The sequence below is a fragment of the Lactuca sativa genome, chromosome 7 (assembly GCF_002870075.4).
Source record: "Lactuca sativa cultivar Salinas chromosome 7, Lsat_Salinas_v11, whole genome shotgun sequence".
In the NCBI taxonomy this organism is placed as follows: domain Eukaryota; kingdom Viridiplantae; phylum Streptophyta; class Magnoliopsida; order Asterales; family Asteraceae; genus Lactuca; species Lactuca sativa.
Genome location: NC_056629.2, coordinates 14,631,830 through 14,655,190, shown reverse-complemented (window position 1 = coordinate 14,655,190; position 23,361 = coordinate 14,631,830). Strand labels below are relative to the sequence as shown.

The window sequence follows — 23,361 nt, the reverse complement described above, 5'->3', positions numbered from 1 at the left end:
TAAGTCAACTGAATCCCGTTTTTCTCATAATTGTTAAATTGTTCAATTGTTTTCCTTGTTTGTTCGATTATTTTAGTTTTCGTTTTTCCCTTGGTGAATTTAGTTTAATTTTATTTTAATTGTTTCCTTAGTTTAATAAAATGTATCACTTTTGCAATCAATTTCCTGGTTCACTCTTTCTTAGAATAGGATAGTCCCTGTGGGTTCGATATCTGGTCTTACGACTATATTACTTGCACGACCTCGTATACTTGCAAGTACGAGTTTTCGTCAACAAGTTTTTGGCGTCGTTGCCGGGGGACTGTTTTTATTTTTAAGTTAGAACATTAGGTAGTTGTTAGACTCTTAAACATCTTGAGGATATTTTACTCTGGCCGGTCGAAGATTCAGACCACCTGAATTTGTGCTTGATTGGGAGATTGAAAGAACTTTGAGAGGGTTGAGGAGACTTAGGAATCAAAAAGATATGGGAGATAACGGAAACGAAAACAATAATGGAAATAGAGATTTCGAAGGAACAAACCCTCCAATTGTCAGCGCAACAATTAATGCTGACAATTTTGAATTCAAGCCTGTGATGTTTCAGATGATCAATATCTCTTTGGAGGTATGCCTAGTGATGAGCCCTTGTCTCATCTGTGTTCCTTTAACCAGATGTGCGATAATTTCAAACAAAGAGGCATGACGGTTGATGCATTTAGGCTAAGATTATTTCCCTACACACTACAAGGGAAAGCTAGAGACTGGTTTGAGTATTTGCCTTCTGATTCCATCACCACTTGGGAGGAATTAAGAAAAAAATTCCTAAAAAGCTTTTTCCCACCCACTCGAAATGCAAATCTAAGAAACGTCATCACATCATTCCGACAGATGGATGGTGAATCGTTATCGGAAGTGTGGGAGAGATGGAACAATTTACTAAGAAAATGTCCAACACATCGACTCCCTGACGATGTGAAACTTGAGACATTTTACCAAGGTTTGGATGCTCAAAGACGCATGCTAGTAGATACATCAGCTGGAGGAGCTTTGCTCACAAAGAGCTATGAGGAGAGCGTGGAGATATTGGATAGAATAGCAACCAATAGTTTCCAGTGGCCCACAGATAGGGTACATGCAAGTGGTTCGAAAGGAAGTACACCGGCTGAAGTTCGTCTTGCAGCTCAAAATGATGCATTAGCAGCCGAGTTGGCAACAATCAAGAGCATGATGAAGAATATGATGTCAAGCAATGGGATGAAAGAGAAGAAGGTTGACTTTTGTGCGGTTTGTCAAGGCGTCCATGATTATAGTGAGTGCCCACAGAATCCTGAATCTGTATTTTTCATGGGAAGTCAAAATTTCCCACGATAAAACAATCCATACTCTGAAACATACAATCCAGGATGGAGAAATCATCCTAATTTCTCATGGGGTGGACAACAACAACAAATGCATCCTCGGCAAGAGTACTTTCAGCAAAGGCCTCAAAACCCACCGGGGTTTTATCAAATGCCAAATCAGCAAGTCAGACCACAAGGAGGTGCATTCCACCAGGCATCAGGAAGTAGTTCAAAACCAGCAGCGCCTTCATCAAATCAAGAGATGTCACCTTTCGAGAAAGCAATGATGGAGTTTATGATCAAACAAGATCAAAAGATCGAGGCATGTGAAAAGAATCAAGCAATTGCTATGAGAAATTTAGAAAATCAATTAGTGCAATTAGCACAAGCACTGAACTCACGAGAACCTGGAACGTTGCCAAGTAACACCCAAAATCCAGTTAATGTCAATGATAAGAGGCAATGTAATGCCATCACACTTAGATCGGGAAAGGAGTTAGATCCAAAGAATCATGACTTACCAGTCACCGATGATGAGCAACACCCGATAAGTGTTGAGACTCATAAGTAGAAGCAAGAATTGAAAGATGATGAAAAAGAGTATGTCGAGATTGAGGACATAACCGATGAGGAGTACGGGCAGAAGAAACCGAACAAGGAAGGTCCAAGAAGTTCAAGTCCAAGTGTTGGAAATGAAAAGAAAGCCCAGGAAAAAGATGCTCGAATTGGTGCGACAGTTGCACCAACAACCTTACCTTTCCCACCTAGGAAAAGTAAATCCAAGGAAGATGATGGGCAGTTTAAAAAGTTTTTAGAGATCCTTTCTCAACTTCATATCAACATCCCTTTTGTTGAAGCCTTAAAACAAATGCCCACATATGCAAAGTTTATGAAGGATATTCTTACAAAGAAAAGAGTTTTTGGAGAATTTGAGACTATTGCAATGACAAAAAGTTGCACATCAATAATCCAAAACAAATTGCCTGTGAAAAAGGATGATCCAGGTAGTTTTGTTCTACCATGTAGAATTGGAAAGTTAGATAAGATAGGCTTATGTGATTTGGGAGCAAGCATAAATTTGATGTCTTTGTCTATTTTCCAAAGATTGGGAATTGGAGAAGCTAGGCCAACCACTATCTCACTCCAACTGGAAAATCAATCAGTGGTATATCCAGAAGGTAAAACTGAGGATATTGTTATCAAAATCGACAATCTCTTTGTTCCTGGGGATTTTATCATTTTGGATTACGAAGCCGATGACGATTGTGGAATAATTTTGGGAAGACCATTTTTAGCTACAGCTGGAGATTTGATTGATGTGTAAAAAGGAGAAATCACATTGAGAGTGAATGATGAGCAAAGGACATTTAATATGTTTAAGGCTGTGAAGCAACCTTTTAATATGGAAGAGTGCTCATTTGTACGAGTCATAGATAACTTGGTACATGTAGAAGTGGCTCAATTGAGTAAAGTGACTCATGATATTGAGGAAATTGAAGAATGGAAACTAAAGGAAGATGTGAGATGGGTCAAAGAGGAGTTGGACTTGAAGGATAGGGTAACTGCGCCAACATTACCCTCTATTGAAAAAGCACCGGATTTGGAGCTGAAGCAGCTTCCAACACACTTAAAATATGCATATTTGAGAGATGACGATACATTGCCTGTAATTATCTCATCTCAGTTGTCTAGTATGCAGGAAAAAGAATTGATTGATGTTCTCAAGCAAAATAAGAAAGCGATTGGATGGAAGTTAGCTGATATAAAAGGAATCAGTCCAGCGATGTGTATGCATAAGATAAATTTGGAGGAGGGAGTGAAAACATCTATTGAGCACCAAAGGAGACTAAATCCATTGATGAAGGATGTTGTGAAAAAGGAAATCATCAAATGGTTAGATGCTGGGATTATTTACCCGATTGTCGACAGTGAGTGGATTAGTCCAGTGCATTGTGTTCCCAAGAAGGGTGGAGCAACAGTAGTTGAAAATGAGAAAGGGGAAATGATCACAAAGAGGACAGTGGCAGGTTGGAGGATCTGTATGGATTATAGAAAGTTGAATACCGCCACTAGGAAAGATCATTTCCCATTACCGTTCATTGATCAGATGTTGGATCGTCTTGCTGGTAAGTCATTTTACTGCTTTTTGGATGGATACTCTGGATATAATCATATTTCTATTGCACCAGAAGCTCAACACAAAACTACTTTCACGTGTCCATTTGGTACCTTTTCTTTTACACGCATGCCTTTTGGTTTATGTAATGCCCCAGCTACATTCCAAAGGTGCATGATGTCTATTTTTTCAGACATGGTTGAAAATTTTGTCGAAGTCTTTATGGATGATTTTTCAGTCCATGGTGATACATTTGAGATTTGCTTGAAAAACCTGAATGCAGTATTGCAAAAGTGTGTCCAACATAATCTTGTGCTAAATTGGGAAAAATGTCATTTTATGGTAAAAGAGGGTATTGTGTTGGGACACAAGGTTTCTGAAAAAGGAATAGAAGTTGACCGGGCAAAGATTGAGATTATTGAAAGACTTGAAGCACCTATCAATGTCAAGGGCATTCGCAGCTTTCTAGGGCACGCTGGATTCTATTAGCGTTTTATAAAAGACTTCTCAAAAATTGCAAAGCCACTTACCCAACTTTTGGAGCAAGATCGAGAGTTTATCTTTGATAGTTAATGCAAAAGAGCATTTGAGGAGTTAAAGATAAGACTTACTAGTGCACCTGTCATTGTTGCACCTGATTGGGATGAGCCATTTGAGATCATGTGTGATGCAAGTGATACAGCCATTGGTGCAGTACTTGGGCAGCGAAGAGGAAAGTTTTTCCACACGGTTTACTATGCTAGCACCACCCTGAATGGTGCCCAATTGAACTAGACAACCACTGAAAAAGAGTTTTTAGCTGTGGTATTCTCACTTGAAAAGTTTAGATCGTATCTTATTGGTGCAAAAGTGATTGTATACATGGATCATACAGCAATCAGATACTTGATGGCAAAAAAAGATGCCAAGGCAAGACTGATCAGGTGATTTTGTTGTTGCAAGAGTTTGATCTAGAGGTGCAGGATAAGAAAGGAGTTGGGAATGTGGTTGCAGATCACCTCTCAAGGTTAGAAAGTGAAAGTATAAAATATGGTCAACCAGTGATTCAAGATAGCTTTCCAGATGAGAGGATTTTGAGAGTGAGTGGAGAACACCCATGGTATGCTAACATTGTGAATTACTTGGTAGGTGGTGTATTTCCTGATGGGTTTAGCTGGCATCAAAAGAAGAAGCTAATGTCTGATGCTAAATTCTATTTTTGGGATGAGCCATATTTGTTTAGACGAAAGGTAGATAAGATGTGGAGGAGGTGTATCCCAGAAATGGAACAAATTCAAATTCTAGAAAAATGTCACAACTCAGAATATGGAGGTCACTTTCAAGGTGAAAAGACTGCAATGCGTGTCCTTCATTCAAGATTTTATTGGCCAGGTCTATTTAAAGATGCGTATGAGTTTGTGAAAAGATGTGACAGATGCCAGCGAACTGGGAATATTGGAAGAAGACAAGAGATGCCACTAAGTAATATAGTGGAAGTAGAGTTATTTGATGTTTGGGGGATTGATTTCATGGGACCCTTTGTGCCTTCTGATGGAAAGATGTATATATTAGTTGCAGTAGATTATGTCTCTAAATAGGTTGAAGCTGTAGCATGTGTGAGAAATGATGCGAGAACTGTAATCAATTTTCTAAAGAAGCATATATTCTCTAGATTTGGCATTCCTAGGGCAATCATCAGTGATGAAGGTACTCATTTTTGCAATAGAATGTTGGGGGCCGTCTTAGCTAAGTACCAGATAAAGCATCGAGTTGCCATTGCTTACTATCCTCAGACAAATGGTCTTGCTGAAGCCAATAACAAACAATTGAAGTCCATTCTTGAAAAAGATGTAAATGGGTCAAGAAAAGATTGGGCATTAAAGTTAGATAACACTTTATGGGCGTATAGGACTGCCTATATAACAAGTTTGGGGACATCCCCATATCAGCTAGTGTTTGGAAAAGCATGCCACTTGCCACTAGAGTTGGAGCACAAAGCTTATTGGGCTTTGAAAGAGTTGAATTTAGACATGAAGGCGGCTGGAAAGAAAAGAATGGAGTAGTTGGTGGAACTTGAAGAGTTTAGGATGCAAGCGTATGAGAATGCCAAAATTCAAAAGGAAAAAGTTAAGAAATGGCACGACAGGAAGATCTTGAAAAGGGAATTTGATGAAGGACAATTAGTTTTACTTTTCAATTCAAGATTAAAGTTATTCCCAGGAAAGCTAAAGTCAAGATGGTCTGGCCCTTTTAGGATTGCCAAGGTTTGTCTAGGAGGTGCATTGGAGTTAATAAATGAGAAGGATGGAGAAAGATTCTTGGTGAATGGTCAACACTGGTCTCAGTTTGTTTACCTATTATCTATAATACCGAGTTCTAACCCGGTTGCAGAGTCAAAGGACTCCCTCCTTAGTCGCCTCGCATAACTTCGGAACGAAATCCTTCTCTGAAACTGGCTGCTACTAGCTATCTTCTAACTGTGGCCCTAACGGCCTTTTGATCTAACTGATCGATTCCACACGTCAAATCCTGAGGTTACCAACCCACAACTAAACGTGATTGCTACATGACCAATTGTAGCCTTGTATAACAAGTAACCTTTAGCAATTCATTGCTTCCTCGGTCTCGAAACTGCAGTGGCGTCCCTACAGTCCTATCACTGGCTCAACTAGATATAATCCATCCAGATAATTCCGAAATCCAATCCATGGATTTCCATATCCTTACTGCTACACCCGAACTGGTGGGTACTACTGCTCCTTCTGTGTCTTAACAACGCACTCACGCTATCTATCAACCTAGTGAATGCTACGGCTACACCCGCAGACTTACAACGCTCTATCATTGTCTGGCTGCTAGTGAATGCTACGGCTACACCAGTAGACTTACAACACTCTAACACTATCTAACTGGTAGTGAATGCTACGGCTACACCCGCAGACTTACAACACTCTAACACTATCTGTCTGCTAGTGAATGCTACAGCTACACCCGCAGACTTACAACACTTTCCATACTAGATCGAACACGCGCTTGACCCACACTCAACTGAACTCATGTCCTGACTGGAATCCCTAACATGATTCCCTAAGGCTTGCTAGCAAACATTACGGGAAATGATCTCCTCATTGGTAAGTTTTTCCGAACTTCCATCTCACACTATCCTCAAACCATACAGCTGCTTAGGCTGTCTTCCTTCCAAACAAGAATGAAAAACTTATCCCAGTTTCAAAACTGCTCCTACTTCCAAATCCTTGGATGATTCTCCCCCATTTTGCTTCAACTAACATCATACGACACACAATACTAGAAGGATTCTCAATCCTTCTTACCATTCTATGCCTAATCTGCTGAAAAACACGTTTACCATTGCTAGTGCTTCAACACTAGCTAGTCCAAAAGATCACACCACCTCCAAGAACCCGAATAAATCTCTTGGTAATAACCCGCTAGACCCAGGAAGCTTCGAATCTCAATTGGAGACCTCAGAATCTCCCGCTACGTCACGGCCTCTATCTCGGCCGGAACGACTAGAATACCCTTCTGATTGACAAGGTGCCCAAGAAATTGCACCTCGCACAACCATAACTCACATTTGGAGAACCTTGCAAAAATTTTCTCCCTCCTCAAAGTCTCTAGCACCTCCCTCAGGTGCTTCTCTTGCTGCTCCTCAGTCTTGGAATAAACCAAGATGACGCTGTACTTTCCCAATCCCGTAATCTAGGGAATTGCTCTATCACTATTCGCTAATGCTTCTCGGCATGCAATTAGGATATGACATCTCTTGAAAATATATTTCAACACAGATAGAGGATAACCCATAGTCACATTTACTCAAACCCTTGGAACGAAAGGCTCCCTTGTGCAGTTTCTCGCAAGTGCTGTACTGAATCTAACCCTGCTGGTCTCTCAAAAGTTGATCCAAAATCTTGGGTCTTCTCCCGAGACACCTCAATATAAGCAAATGATCTAATTCCCTCTTATCAATGTGCTCCAAGTCCATATTTCGTTCTCAAACTCAAGAAGTCATATCATTCAGGGTCTTGCACCCTGAGATACTCACGATCTCCCTGCTAACACTCTACAGTATGTTTTGATAACTTACTTTCTTCATTTCTTCATCTGTTGCATTCTGTGGTACCATATAAGCTCTTTCCCGAGACTTGGCAGTGAACTCTGCCATAGTCTCAGTCGTCTAGTGGAGATCTAACAACTCTTGTGCCAACTGTTGCACCTCAATCGCCTAGGCACGCTCTGCCCATAATCTAGTCTAAAAGTCATCCCATGACATAGCATCCACCACATCATTACTCAACTCGCTACCAACCTTTTCCTATCAACCTCGTGCTCTATCCCTCAAGAGATAGGAAGTAAGTCATATCTTGTCTCCTTTCGAGATGACGTATGGTACGAAAAGTGTTGGTGACATCTGCCAACCATCTGCTGCTAACAATGGGGTCCCTAACCCGCATGACAATCTGAAGCCTAATAAACTCTGAATTCCCGAAACATCAACGTACGGGTCTCTATCGTGACTGCTACCTCAGTGCATAATGCACTCGGTCTCTCATCACAAATCTCTATAATGTCCCCCTTGATCACACTGAGGATCACAGGAGTCTGGTCAATGGTACTGTGCATAATATTACATATTACTCAGACTAGATAATTCTTCAAATGAGAGATCCTACCCTACAACGGTTGGACTCAAACAAGAGATACGAAATAGAGCTAGACCTAACCTTCTGAAATTATTTAGTCCTTGCAATATGTAACTTAACATATACGTTTACTAGTTAGTGAAAGACAATGAGAACTCCTAAAAGCACAAAGCAAGCAACATTCATACATTGAGTATAATCAAGCATATACTACTCTGGCTATCATACTGACTACTTTGTACTAGCATGCAGTTCTCAATAAGCTGGTATACATATAAAAGGCACATAAGGAATCCTCCATAGATCCTTAGCCCTAAACTACCATGCAGTCCTCATAAAGCTGATACACATACAATAGGCACATAAGGCATCCTTCCTAGATCCTTAGTCCTAATCTAGCATGCAGTTCTCATAAAGCTGATACTCATATCATAACATAAACTTGTATATGTAATTTGGGAGTACTTACTTGAGCTCGGCTGATTGCATGCACCACACCCTTTTTCTCTTTTCAAAGTTCTTTTCTTTCTAAAAATTCTTTTTTTTTCCTTTTCTAGAACTATTTTCTTTTTAAGTTTCTTTTTGTTTTTCTAAAACTCTTTTCTTTTGAAAACTTTATACCACTTCCCTAGTTTAAGTTCAGACACACTCGGGAGTTCGCTTGAATCCCTCAAACCAAGGCTCTGATACCAACTTGTAACATCCTAGAAATACAGTCTGAAATTTTCGTTTAATTTAATAATAAAAACCATAGTCAATAAACCTCATATAAAAATCATAAGCAATATATCTCAAAATATTATAACAATTGTCCAGTATATCAGAGTATAAACATCCCAGGCTGAACAAATGGTGCGCGCACTGCAATCTTCCCGGGCTCCTCTTTTAAAAACTGAGTACATGAAACCAAAACTGAAACCGTAAGCACGAAGCTTAGTGAGCTCCCCCAAACTACCACATAGCAAACAATAACATATAAACACATATTGTGCCTTGCCCACTGCATCGGACTGAAGTCCGGAAACTGCATTGGACCGAAGTCCGGAACTGACTGGGACCACGTCCCCTGCATCGGACCGAAGTCCGAAAACTGATTGAACATAGCATAAACATATCAACTAGCATGAACACATACACTGCATACTGCATCGGACCAGAGTCCGGAACACATAACACAAAACATACTTGAATCACAAAGACATCAAGCACTCTAACTACTGCATTGGACTGAGGTCCGGAACTAACTGAATAGCATAACATAATCATAGCATATAATATGAACACGTATACTTCATATTGCATAGGACCATAGTCCAGAACACATAACTCATACCATGTATGTATCACAAAGACACCAAGCATACTGAACTACTTCATCGGACAGTAGTCCGGAACTACTGCTAACTAAATGGGTCGGCATTGTGGCCGTAGACCCGTTTCTACTGGAAGGAAGCTCACCTTACACTGCTGAAGTCTCGTAGACTCAATCCCACACTGCTGAAGTCCCGCAGACTCGACCCCAACTTCTAGATGACAGATTCCCGATCTGTCAACATCAAAATAGCACCCAATTAATAATTGGGTTCCACTACATAACTATAATTACATACTTTGGATAATTACTACATTACCCCAAGCTTGGCTTACCCAAGCCCAAGGTCCAATCCATAGGCCCAAAGTCAACAAGGGATCAAAGCCCAACGTATGGCCCAATTTTCCAAATTGGGCCGAAACCTCTACATGGACTTCCGCTAAAGCCCAATTGTTCAGTCCAGTCCAACATGTCACATTCTAAGGGCCCAATATCATACAACCATCTAGGCCCAAACTATGGTCCATCTATGGCCCAATTTTCCTAATTGGGCCTAATCCTTCATATGGGCCTTACCCTAAAGCCCAACTAATTTATCTATTCCATTTTATTAATATTGGATGGCCCATTAATAAATACTAAAGCCCAATGGAAAGGCCCAACTCCAGGCCCATGTGAAATTAGGGTTTCACATAAAATGACGATTAGGGTTAAGTTTCCCTACTTAACCCATTAAGGACTTAATCCTCTAGGGACGTAATCCATTAAGTCCAATATCTCTTAGATTGATCTTGCCAATGATTATTAATTAATGCCTCAAGTTATTAATAATTCTCGTGTATCCCGATTAATTCCGCAAATTAGGGTTTTATTAGCATTAGGGTTTTCCAAACCCTAATTAGGGTTTCCAACCCAAATAATACTCCTTTTATTTATTTGTTGGGCTTTTAGTTCAATTTGGCTTTATTGGGCCTATTAAGCCTACTAGAAAATTATTAAGCCCATTAGGGTCTCTTTGGACCCATTAGGGTTTCATTCACCCTAAACGAGTCGACACGACGAGGCAAAGCGCACTGCCACCCGACACGACGGCCGGTGGCGGCAGCCACCACCCTAAGGTGGTGGTTTTCAATTTCTTTTCATTATACCATTCATGTTACAATTTACAACTCAAGATCTGAAATCACACACACACACACACACTAAAGAAAATACACCCACCCATGGTGGCAGCCACCACCTCACGGTCGTGGCGGTGGCTCTTCCATGAACTCCGATAAAACACCCAAACACGCGCACAAACTCCAAACTAGAGACCGGACCCCGAGAAAATACACATCCACACGAACACCATGCAGCGGTGAAGGGAAGTTTGACGGTCCTAGCGGTCGGCAGCACCCTTAGAGACCAATTTGAGCGGCGACAGATGATGGCTTCGGCTTCAACAATAATGAAACAAGGCTACGACAATCGATCCCGATGATGGCGGTGGCGAACAGCAAGAAGGAGAAGAAAAGGGGAAGAAGAAGGCGGCGACAACATCACACGTCAGCGGCAAAGGTGAAGTAGCAGCGCCTGGAGGCTGCTCTCTACCCCTCGTCAGTCTTCAATGTTGCTGGCGACAAGGAGGCTCGATGATGACGATACAACGGTGTCGGAACCGAGCTGGCGGACTCGTTGCTGCACCGGCGGCTGATGGGGGGTTCCCATGGTGATGGAGGCTACCAGGAGGCTCCTAAAGGGTGGTTGACTGGTCGGGAAACTATTGTAATCGGTGGCGGCGGTCCCACCGACTCCAACAGCCACGGTGGTCGCCAGTGGTGAGGATGACCTGAAGGCTGGTGCGGCGCCGGTAATGGCAGAAGGAAGAATGTTGGCTGCCATAATACTTAGGGTTAGGGTTCTTCGATGTCATCGCAACATATATATACCCGGATTTATTACAACTTTCCCATAATTACATGCTTGATCCCTCCCATAGGGATCTTTTCAACATTAATCCAATAATTACCCTTTAGACCCCGACATCTAAAATTCTTCTCAAAACAACTCTGTAATTTACTAAGCAACCCTTAACTTCTCAATTATGCCCATTAACTCCTCGAGACCAACTCCTATTATATAATTATTAATTTTAGGGCTACCGACCATTCATCAACTTTATCTATTTATTTATTTATTTAATAAACGAGGTGTTACACAAACTCAGAATGTCATAGTAATAAGTGTTGAGAGTTTGTCACACAAGAACCGAAATCGAGACACTGACAAAGCATTCATAAAAATATCGAAAGTTGCAAGGTGGATGGAACAAACGGAAGAGATTTGGTCCCAAGCTGTAAGTGATGATATGTGAAGTGACAATCAATATCAATGTGTTTCGTCCTCTCATGGAAAATAGAATTCTTCTGAATTGGTATCTCACTTTTGTTATTACAATGCAGGGAAGTAGGTGAAGAAATTTAAACCCTCATATATACAAGAAGCCATCGTAACCAGATAATCTCACATGTAGTCACATCCATAGCACAATACTCAGCCTTCGTGGAAGATCTACAAATGACCTCTTGTTTCTTGCTCTTCCAATAAATGGGAGACTCTCCAAGAAACACGTAAAATACGGTGGAGGATTTTTGATCATGATGATCACCATCCTAATCAACATCACTATAGGCACGCAACTCAGAGATGACGTCGAGGGAAACAAGAGGGTCTGAGACTGAGTGCCACGAAGATATCTTAGAATACGGAGTACATCGCCCAAGTGAACAGAAGTAGGATTAGTAATAAATTGACTGACAACATCAACAACATGAGTAATGTCCAGACAAGTAACTATGAGATAAACTAAACTTCCCATAATAGTATGGTAAAAATTCGGATCAGGTAAAGAAATACCATCAGTAGGAGAGTATTGTGCATTGGTTTCAAGAGGAGTATCTACAATCTGATTGTCAGATAGGACCGCCCGTGCAAACAAGTCACATATATATTTAGTCTGAGAAAGAAGATAACATTTCTTAGACTGAGCTACCTCAATACCCAAGAAATAACGCAGCAAGCCCAAATCCTTCATAGAAAATCGACGAGCTAGATCATGCTTTAAAGACTCAATACCATTATGGTCATCACCAGTAATAATCATGTCATCCACATATAAGGACAAAAGAATCCATCTTGCACTTGAGCATCTAATAAACAAAGGCGGATCATGATTACTCTGAACAAATCCAAGAGAGGTAATCACTATGGATAATTTCTCAAACCAAGCACCTTGTGCTTGCTTGAGACCATACAAAGCTCTGCGACGACGACAAACCTCACCCGTTTGGTGTTGAATTCCTGGGGGAGGAGACATATAAACCTCTTTCAGGAGGTCACCATTCAAAAATGCATTTTTGACAACCATTTGAAAAATCTTCCACTGTCGAACAAATGCAACTGCAATCACAGTACGTACCGTCGTCATCTTTGCCACTAGGGTAAAAGTTTCTTCATAGTCAAAACCGTACTGTTGGGAATACCCTTTTTGCTTCAAGTTTGGCCTTATACCACTCAACAGACCCATCTGATTTTGTTTTTATATTGTACAACAAACGACAACCAATGGTATGTTTCCCATGAAAAATGGAAACCAAATCTCAAGTATGAGTCTGATAAAGAGCAGTGAGTTCCTCAGCCATAACATTCTGCCAAAGAGGATCCAATACAACTTCTCTATACGATTTAGGTTCAGAAAGATGGTGGATGCTCGCTATAAATGAAGCAAATGATCCTAAGGGCATCTCCAACCCACCCCCAAACTCCATTTTTCCCCCATTCTTCTCCAACCCTACCCTATTTTCACCTCCATTTTTTTGAGATATGAATAGTATTCCCCCATATATGGGGGAATACTATTCATATCTCCAAAAATGGAGGTGAAGTTTGGTTGCCAATTTTAGTCCCTTTCATTTTCATTTTATATATTTCTAGTTTCATTTATCTACTAATTATAATTTAAATGCAATATTTAATATTTATAATATCATGTTATATACTAATTTATATTAATTAATCATAAATATAGAGTTTAATCAGTAGAGGGGTGCATTTGACAGTATATATAAGTTATAAAAATGGAATATTCTAGTAATATGCTTTTTGGGGTAAAAAATAGGGTAGAAAATGGAGTAGGGTTGGAGATGAAACACTATTTACTCCATTTTTTACTCTATTTATGGGGAAAAATGGAGATGGGTTGGAGATGGTCTAAGTATGTAGAGTAGGCAAAATCTGGAAGCTTGGTGGACTTAATAAGACGAGTAGACCTCTTAAGGGGTGGTGGAGGTGGGTCTTCAATCTCAATAGTCAAAGGTACGGACTCAAGATAAGTCGAGGAACTCTATGAAGATGGGAGTGTGTCCTGAGTAGGAGGATCAAGCGGCATAGATGAATCTCGAGCCTTTATATCCTCATCAAAATGATCAATATACAAAAGATCTGACTTCGTTACATTATGAGCTGTAGCAGGAATCAAGTAGAAAGGAATATGTTCCAAAAAGGTGACATGCCGAGAAACATATAACTTCTAACTCACAGGAACATAGAAACAATATCCTTTTTGTCTAACACCATACCCCAAGAATACACAAATAGCAGATTTTAGTCCTAACTTGTTCCTCTCAACATGAGGACGAAGAATAAAATAAGTACATCCAAAAACTCGTAGAGCAGAGTAGTATGGTAAGTGGCCATATAGCTTCTCAAAAGGAGACATTCCTTAATTCAATGCAGTAGGAATATGTTAATCACATAAACAGCAGGTCACACTGCTTCTCCTCAAAAGGCACTAGGAACCTGCACAAACAAGAGCAATGAGCAGGCTGTCTCAACAATATGACGATGTTTCCGTTCTACCACATCGTTTTGCTAAGGAGTATCAATATACGATGACTGGTGTATGGTACCATCAGGAGCAAGTAATAGATTAAACTCGTTAGAGGTATATTCACCCCCTAAGTCACACCTGAAGCACTTTATCATAGTTGAATGTTGAGTTTTAATAAGAGATCTAAAATTGTTGTATATGCCAAGGAAATCAGATCTATATTTCATAAGATAAACTATAACATCCCGAAATCCAGGTAAAGCTATTATATCCTTTCTTTTTGTCAAGTTGTCAAAAGTGGTCCTTTGAAAGAGTTCTTGTAGAAAATGAGTACGTTGGGCGTACTGGGGAGTACGTTGCGCATACTCATGTGCTTAATTTGGACGCAGACTCGCCTGGGTACGCTGGGCTTAATGGGTCCAGACGCAAACCCTAATATTGGACTTGTGCACTATATAATCGATGCTAAGGCTCATTTCTCAGCCTCCATAATAGTGAGTGAAACCCTAAGAGAGCCTCCCAATCGCCCTTAGCTTGAGAGTGAGTGTTTTAGAGCTAAAAGTGCCTTGGTGTGTTAGTGAAGAAGAAATAGAGGAGCTTGTGGAGGCTAGAGCTTGAAGTGCAAGTTTGGATCTGAGATCTACAGAGGAAGGAGCTGCATTTGGAGGTATAAAGTTCAAAACTTTCCTCCTTATTTGGTTAGATGATTACATCGACCATTTCTAGGGTTAAAAGTCCCAAAGGTGGAGACTTTATGAGTGTAATGTACTCCATGGACCTAGATCTGACCCATTTCCGTGATATTTGTGTTATGGATCCATAAAGTTGCCATCTTGGTCGTTGTTATGAGGTCATGCTTGAGTTATGAGCCTTCTAGAGTTGGGAAATGGAATGTTATGGGTGTTAGTGACTTGTCCAGCCATGCAAAGGCTTAAAATCACCAACTTTATGGATTAGGAGGGTTAGAAATGGTCAGATCTAGAAGTTGGACGTGGGTCTTAACTGATTAAGACCCAAAAATGCTTAGAGTCTGAAACTGGGAGTTACGCGGGGCATAATCCCAATACGTGCGGCGTAAGGGGTCGCACACCCTGTTTTCTGTGAAGACACCGGGTACGCCCAGCGTATATGTGTGGTACGCGCAGCGTAACCCGGGGAGTTGACTTTTGTTGACTTTTAGGGTTTTGTCAACTTTAGGGTCTTTGAGCCATGAGAGGGGTAAATTTATCTTTTACCCTTCTGAGAGTACTAAGAGAGGGAATAGCCTAGCCTTAAGGGATGTATTGATTTAGAGTGTTTAATTCATATGATTAGGCGAAGGCTAGACCGGATTTAACAGAGTTCGAGATCTTACCGAGTTACCCGAGGTGAGTCTTCTCACTATACTTTACCTAGAGTGGTAATTAGAGTTATGTGATAGGGTATTTTGTATGATTTTGCATGATGTGATTTCCATGTGATTTATGCCATGTATGTACCAAAGTTTTCAGAGTTAGGACCGGAAGGTCCACAAAGTTAGGGCTAGAGGGCCCATAGAGTTATGGGACTGGAGGGTCCCACTGAGACACATTGACCAGAGGGTCAAACAGAGTTATAGCATCGATTGGCTAATATGTGTTGTGTGTGGTATTTTGGGGAACTCACTAAGAATTTATGCTTACAGTGTTGTGTTATGTGTTTCAGGTACCAGTGAGGATCACGGGAAGGCGTCGGCTTGATCAGTACACACACGAGGAGTTTTTATATTATGATCTTGGGATGTGATGTTATGATTAGACTATGTGATACAATGATGTTTTATAACAATTATGAATGAAAACGTGTTTTTAAATATGAAAATTTGGGTGTTACATAAACTCAGGTATAGCGAGTATAATCATCTCTAAAATATACATAATAGGCCGACCCACCCTTTTTGGATACTGATGAAGGACCCCACACATCAGAATGAATAATATCAAAATGAGCAATAGAGCAAGACATTCTTTTACTGAAAGGTAAAGCAGAGAATTTTTCCAGTTTACAACCACTATAATCAGAAATATCATAAATGTTCAAATCACCCAAAACACCACTGGAAGCTAGAAAACTCAAACATGATACAAATACATGTCCCAAACGAGAATGTCAAAGATAAAACTGAGACGAAAAAGGACTCAAATGAAAAGAAGACAAATCAATGTTGGAGGCAGCAATAGCAGGCACTTTGAGAACTTCCAAGACATAAAGTTATCCCACCCTATGGCTGATCCCAATCACTTTCTGAGTGTGTTGGTCTTGTATAACACATACAGAATCAAAAAAGAACACCCAATTACCAAACCTACACAACTGGATGACCGAAACAAGATTCAAAGTGAGTTTAGGAATGTAATAAACTCCAGGGAGAGACATATGAGTAATAGAAATAGACCAAACACTCTCGAGTGTCATAGATTTATCACTAGCATACATAACAGAGATAGATGACACACATGACAAAGAAGTAAAAGATGAAAAATAAGGAGACATGTGATGGGTTGTACCAGAATCTAAAATCCAAAAATATGAAGGTATACCTGAGGTACCAGATGAAGTTGGACCAAAATGAGACATAGGTGCAGACACGGTACTACAATTAGAGGCCAAATACTGTCTGAAACTCTCAAAAACCTTGGGATCTAATGCAGAAGGTGGCATGTTACCAACTGACTCGGTGTCAGCTAATGGAGCAACATTAACATCAAATTGTGGAGGGCGAAGTGTCCATGAACCAGCAGAAGAACGTGGCTGAAAATTTTGTTGATAAGATCTATGATGTTGTCCTGACTGAGTCTGACCTGATTTACCCTTGCTAACTAACAATGGACACCGAGCTTTCCAATGATTTTTCTATTTGCAGAAGGCACATTCATCATAATAAATCCTTGGATTTTGACGAGACTGATTAGTGGAAACAGCAAGCACCACAGTAGTGGAAGTAGGAGTGGAGATTGCTTTAGACCCTTTATCCGCGTGAGACTTGATACAAGTATCTTCAGCAATCAACTCATGAACAACAGAATCCACCGAGGGAAAATGGGAACGATGAAGAATCGTTGCACGTAGACCTTCAAAATCAGAACGCAATGTCATCGAAAACCAAACCAAACGTTGCTCTTCCCTCCTAGCAATATAAGGCTCAAAATCTTTTAATTCCTAAGATTCAGTAAGAGCCAACTAATCCCATAAATCAGACATAGCAGCATAGAAATCTTAAATACTTATATCATTTTGCTGAAAGGCGTGAATGTTATATTCTAACTGATACTGTTTAACAAAACTGGACTGAGTATATAGTCTCTCCAAATGGTTCCACACTTCCTTTGATGTGTCATATATATAGCCAATTGCATACCAATTGAGTAAGTAACAAAATTGTTAATCCAAGTAATGAATTTAATCCAAGTGACATAGCCTACAAATCCGTCCCAAGAAGGAAGTACTTCATAATATAGCTCCAATAAGTGTAATTCTCTCTATCCAATCGAGTACTGATTGACTGAAGGGAATCATCATTTCCAGTCATGATGTCAACAGAAAAATAACCACAATAATGGACTAGAAATCATAGAACAAGAACAACAAACTAGCGGAAACAAACAATCGAGCAGCAAGAAATCGAACAACAAACCCTAGAATTCAAACAACAACAACAAACTAACAACAATAGCAAATGGACACTAACAAGCAAACATACATTAGCAGCAAACAAACATCAAACGAATCAGCTCTGATACCATGATAATAGAGTTATATGATTAATGAAAGAGAGAGATTACAAGGTTCTTGAAAAGCATAAAAGCAAAGAACAACGAGATGGAGAATATAAAGGCAAGCTAAGCTAACCCTAACCCTAATGCGCTAAAACAAAAAGAGCTCAAAACAAATGGGTTTACAATAAACATATATATATATATATATATATATATATATATATATATATATATATATATATATATATATATATATATAGTTAACATCCCAGAATAGCAAATAGTATAGTTGAAGGGCTAAAAGAGTAAAATTGGAAGGGGAACTCGGCGAGTCCATGGGTGGACTCGGCGAGTAGAGTCACGACTTGGTCGCGTGTTAAGTGGCCGACACGGCGAGTCAGTAAGGTGGACTCGGCGAGTAGGCGTTGAGTGGAGAAAACCCTAATTCTCGGGGTTGAGCCCTATATAAAGAACATAACATTCATTCCCCCAGCCTCTTTACTCATCCTCAAGTCCAGAAACCCTTAGCCTTCGTGTGTGAGTGATCATATTGCATTGGGAAGCTTGGAGAAGCATTTTTTGAGGAAATCTTGAAGGGTAGGAGGCTTGGAGCAAGGGGCTTTGCTTGGATTCGAGTTCCATTGCAGTTGGGGCGTTCTTTTGAGGTAATATCTCATCCTTGGGCTGTTATTCTTATGGATTCATCATTATGGGGTTTGTGGGGAGCTTATATTTTGGTGTTTTGGAGTTTAGAGGTTAGATCTGAGGTTGCTACCTCAGACCTGGAATGGAGAAGGGTTGGAATGCCTGAAAGTCCCTGTGTTTGAGTGTGTAGTGAAGCTATCATGTCCCAAACCCTATCCCTAAAGTGTTAAAGGCCTAGATCTCTTTGGATTCACGTAAAGTTTGTCACTTTACGTGATAGATGGGTTGTAGGAGGCTAGATCTATGTTTTGGATCAATTGCATGGCCTGGAGTGCTTCTGTATGGATTCAGACCGGTGGTACTCGGCGAGTCACATGGGTGGACTCGATGAGTTGCTTGAAGATGAGCTGGAACTCGACGAGTTGGAAGAACAACTCGGCGAGTTGGATGAAGATGGCTTGGAACTCGGCGAGTTGTATGAACAACTCGGCGAGTAGGTTGAAGATACCCTTAGACTCGGCGAGTCTTGTCGAAGAGTCCCAATATTTTCTGGTCGAGTCAAGAATCGGTGAGTCAAGGGATGACTCAGTGAGTTGTGTGCGAGTGGACTCAGAGTTGTTGAACTCGGCGAGTCTCGGGGTGACTCGGCGAGTTAGGTCGCGGATTGAGGGAAGTCCTGAGCATGGGGACTCGGCGAGTCATCGGGTTGACTCGGCGAGTAGAGTCAGTCAAAGGTTGACTTTGACCTTGTCCAAGGGTTGACCAATTGTCTTCCGGGGGTATTTTGGTAATTAAGGGTATTTATTGAGCTGAGTGTTTTGGTGTTCAGTGGAGGAGTTCGTGTCGGAGTTTGGAGCAGCGGGATCTTATCCTTTCGGCCGGCAGTTTCGAGGTGAGTTATCCTCACTATATCAACAGGGTCTAAGGCACCAAGGTCACCCCTTATCGGATTGAGATCCGGGTAGTTGTTGTTATGTTACTGCTTTGATATGTTTGCATCCTGAGAGCTAGGATGGTATATGTTAGAGAACTGATTGAGATCGGTATTTTGAGAGATAGGGAGATGTTATGCTAGTGACCTGTTAGGTCGGTATCCTGGTTAGGATGATGATATGTTATGTGATCTGTTTGATCTTCTTGTTGACTGTGAATTGCTATATGATTGTATGTATATGTGCACATGGTTGATCGGACTGGAGTTAGGTTGAGGTGGGTCCTGGTTTGTGCTGTAGGCCAAGATACCCAGGGCGGACCGGTTGTTCCGAAGGCCCAGCGAGCGGTCCGGATAGGCTGTAGGCCCCAAGAGGGCGGACCAGACGTGCCGAGGCTCGGAGAGTGGACCAGGCCGACTGAAGGCCCGGTGCGGGCGGACCAGTCATACTGTAGACTCAGAGAGTGGACCAGGTGGATTGAAGGCCCGGTGCGGGCGGACCAATCACACTGCAGACTCGATGTATGTGGTTAGATTCGGAGAGTGGACCAGGTGGATTGAAGGCCCGGTGCGGGCGGACCAATCACACTGTAGACTCGAGGTTTATGGCTAGACTCAGAGGGTGGACCAGGTGGACTGTAGGCCGGTGTGGCGGACCAGTCACACAGTAGACCCGAAGTGCATGGTTGTTCTGTGATCAGATATGTTGTGGCATGTTATGCGTGTATGGTATAAGTGGTTGGTATTTTGGGGATATCTCACTAAGCTTTCGGGCTTACAGTTATGGTTTTATGTTTTTCAGGTTCTTCAGGAGACCGTGGCAAGGCGAAGGCGTGATCGTACCGCTCCTCATGATTTTGTAGTAATGCGATTCTGGGAATACGCTAAATGTTTTGTATTGAAAACCTTTTTGTAATGATTTAATGGAATCGAGTTGTTTTTGAAAAATTTAAAATTGGTTGTATTTTTCGGTCGTTACAATATATATATATATATATATATATATATATATATATATATATATATATATATATATAACAACGTAAATTTTCAAAACAAATTTTCATTTTTAAACCATATTTTCAATCATCAAAACAATATCAAACAAACTGTATCCAATGTCATCATAACAAACAAATCCCATAATCTCAAAAGATCTCAAATACATAAATCCTCTCAGTGTGTACGGATCAAGCCGGTGCCTTCCCATGGTCCTCACTAGTACCTGAAACACATAACACAGCAACTGTAAGCATAAATAATTAGTGAGTTCCCCAAAATACCACATACAACACATACGCCTTTCCAGGCCATAACTCTGTGGGACCTTCCGGTCCAAGTGTATCAGGGGAATTCCGTCCCGAATCCCGGTAGACCTTCCGGTCCTACCCGTATCAACCTTCCGGTCCATGTCCTCTTGACCTTCCGGTCCATATCATCTTGACCTTCCAGTCCTTATCATACATAGCATACATAACGCATACATATCACATATCAGCATATAGCACATACATCTCATAGCATATAAGACCTTTCGGTCACACATAAGTGCCCTCCAGGTACAGTATAGTGAGAAGACTCACCTCGGGTGTCTTGGATAATCTCGCACACGAGAACACTGATCTAGCCCCCGCCTAATCACATAAACAATACTAATAAATATAGGCTCTCAAAGGCTAGATTAAATCCATTCCTACAATCCCACAGAAGGGTAAAATACCTTTTTACCCCTCCCTGACCCAAAAGTCCAAATGTTGACCAAAACCCTAAAAGTCAACGAAAGTCAACCCTCCGGGTTATGCTGCGCGTACCAAATCTGTACGTTGGGCGTACCCGGCGACTTCACAGAATCAGGGAACACGACCCCTTACGCTGCGCGTACTGGGATTACGCCCCACCTAACTCCCAGTTTCATACTCCTTTTGATTTTGGGTCTTAAACGGTTAAGACACACGTCCAACTTTCAGATCTGACTGTCCCTAAGCCTCTTAATCAATAAAGTTGGTGACTTTAAGCCTTTGCATGGCTGTAAAAGTCACCAACACCCATATCATTCCATTTCCAACACTTAAAAGCCCATAACTCAAGCATGACTCCATAATAACGACTAAGTTAGGATTTTTATGGATCTACAACACATATATCACTGAAATGGGACAGATCTAGGTCCATGGAGTCCCTTATGTTCATAAAGTCTCCACCTTTGGGACTTTAACCCTAAAAATGGACCATGCAACACCAAACCAAAATAAAGAGGAAAGTTCTGAGCTTTTTACCTCTAAGTGAAGCTCCTCCCTCTGAAGAACTCAGATCCAAGCTTGAACTCCAAACCCTAGCCTCCACAAGCACCTCCACTTCTTCTTCACAAACACACAAAGGCACTTTTAGCTCAAAACACTCACACACAAGCTTTAAGACGAAGGAAATGCTCTCTTAGGGTTTCACTCTCTAATATGTTGGCTGAGGATAAGGCTTTAGCATTCCTTTTATAGTGCACAAGCCACAATTTAATTTGGAAAACAAAAAAACCCTAAAAATACATAAAAAAAATACGTATAGATCACAAAACTTTTTTTTGAAAAAATTGCAGCTTTTTATACAAAATCGGTAAAAAAAATTTACAAACAAAAATTGATTTTTTATTTTTTTTTAGCGAATTTTAACAAAAACCTGCAATTTTTTATAAAAAAAAAAAAAAAAAAATTTGTGATCTCTAAGTATTTTTTTTATGCATTTTTATGATTTTTAGGATTTTTATAATGGATATTAATTATATCTTCAGCATTTAATATGCATTAATTACTTTTTTAAAATAACTAAAATGATTGGTCCAGAATCAATCATACATGCACACAATAGATAATGAAAACTTTTGAACCTAACTATATATATATATATATATATATATATATATATATATATATATATATATATATATATATATATATATATTGATTTTTTATTTTTTTTTAGCGAATTTTAACAAAAACCTGCAATTTTTTATAAAAAAAAATAAAAATAATTTGTGATCTCTAAGTATTTTTTTTATGCATTTTTATGATTTTTAGGATTTTTATAATGGATATTAATTATATCTTCAGCATTTAATATGCATTAATTACTTTTTTAAAATAACTAAAATGATTGGTCCAGAATCAATCATACATGCACACAATAGATAATGAAAACTTTTGAACTTAACTATATATATATATATATATATATATATATATATATATATATATATATATATATATATATATATATATATATATATATAGTTAGGTTCAAATGTTTTAACTATCTATTGTGTGCCTGTATGATTGATTCTGGACCAATCATTTTAGTTATTTTAAGAAAGTAATTAATGCATATGAAATGCTGAAGATGTAATTAATACCTATGATATCTTCAACATGTAATATGCATTAATTACTTTCTTAAAATAACTAAAATGATTGGTCCAGAATCAGTCATACATGCACACAATAGATAGTGAAAACAAAATAACCTAACCCTATATATATATATATATATATATATATATATATATATATATATATATATATATATATATATATATATATATATATATATATATATATATATATATATATATAAACAATGTTGTCATTAACTATAACTATCGAGCCAACAATTTTGTTGTTGATTATTAGTTTCATCTTGGTTTTTTACCATGGTATTAATTAAAAAACAGACCGATCGATTCAACCTGAAACTCATTGGTTTTCGATTTTTTTAAAAATGAAAAACATTTTATGAATGAACAA

At 39.7% G+C, this 23,361-nt stretch overlaps 1 protein-coding gene and 1 long non-coding RNA gene across 2 annotated transcripts; one reads left to right on the top strand and one right to left on the bottom strand.

Annotated features, from left to right (window-relative positions):
* The first annotated feature begins 1,491 nt into the window (after positions 1 to 1,491).
* LOC111906029 (uncharacterized) lies at positions 1,492 to 2,646 on the top strand. Its single transcript, XM_023901770.1, has 2 exons — positions 1,492 to 1,786; positions 1,910 to 2,646. The coding sequence occupies exons 1-2, from the start codon at positions 1,492 to 1,494 to the stop codon at positions 2,644 to 2,646; spliced, it is 1,032 nt and encodes a 343-aa protein (XP_023757538.1).
* Positions 2,647 to 20,662: 18,016 nt separating this feature from the next.
* Positions 20,663 to 22,246, bottom strand: LOC128127109 (uncharacterized). Its single transcript, XR_008225159.1, has 3 exons — positions 21,847 to 22,246; positions 21,154 to 21,204; positions 20,663 to 20,795 (listed from the first exon to the last, which is right to left on the bottom strand). It is a non-coding gene; the product is annotated as an uncharacterized LOC128127109 (long non-coding RNA).
* Positions 22,247 to 23,361: the final 1,115 nt, after the last annotated feature.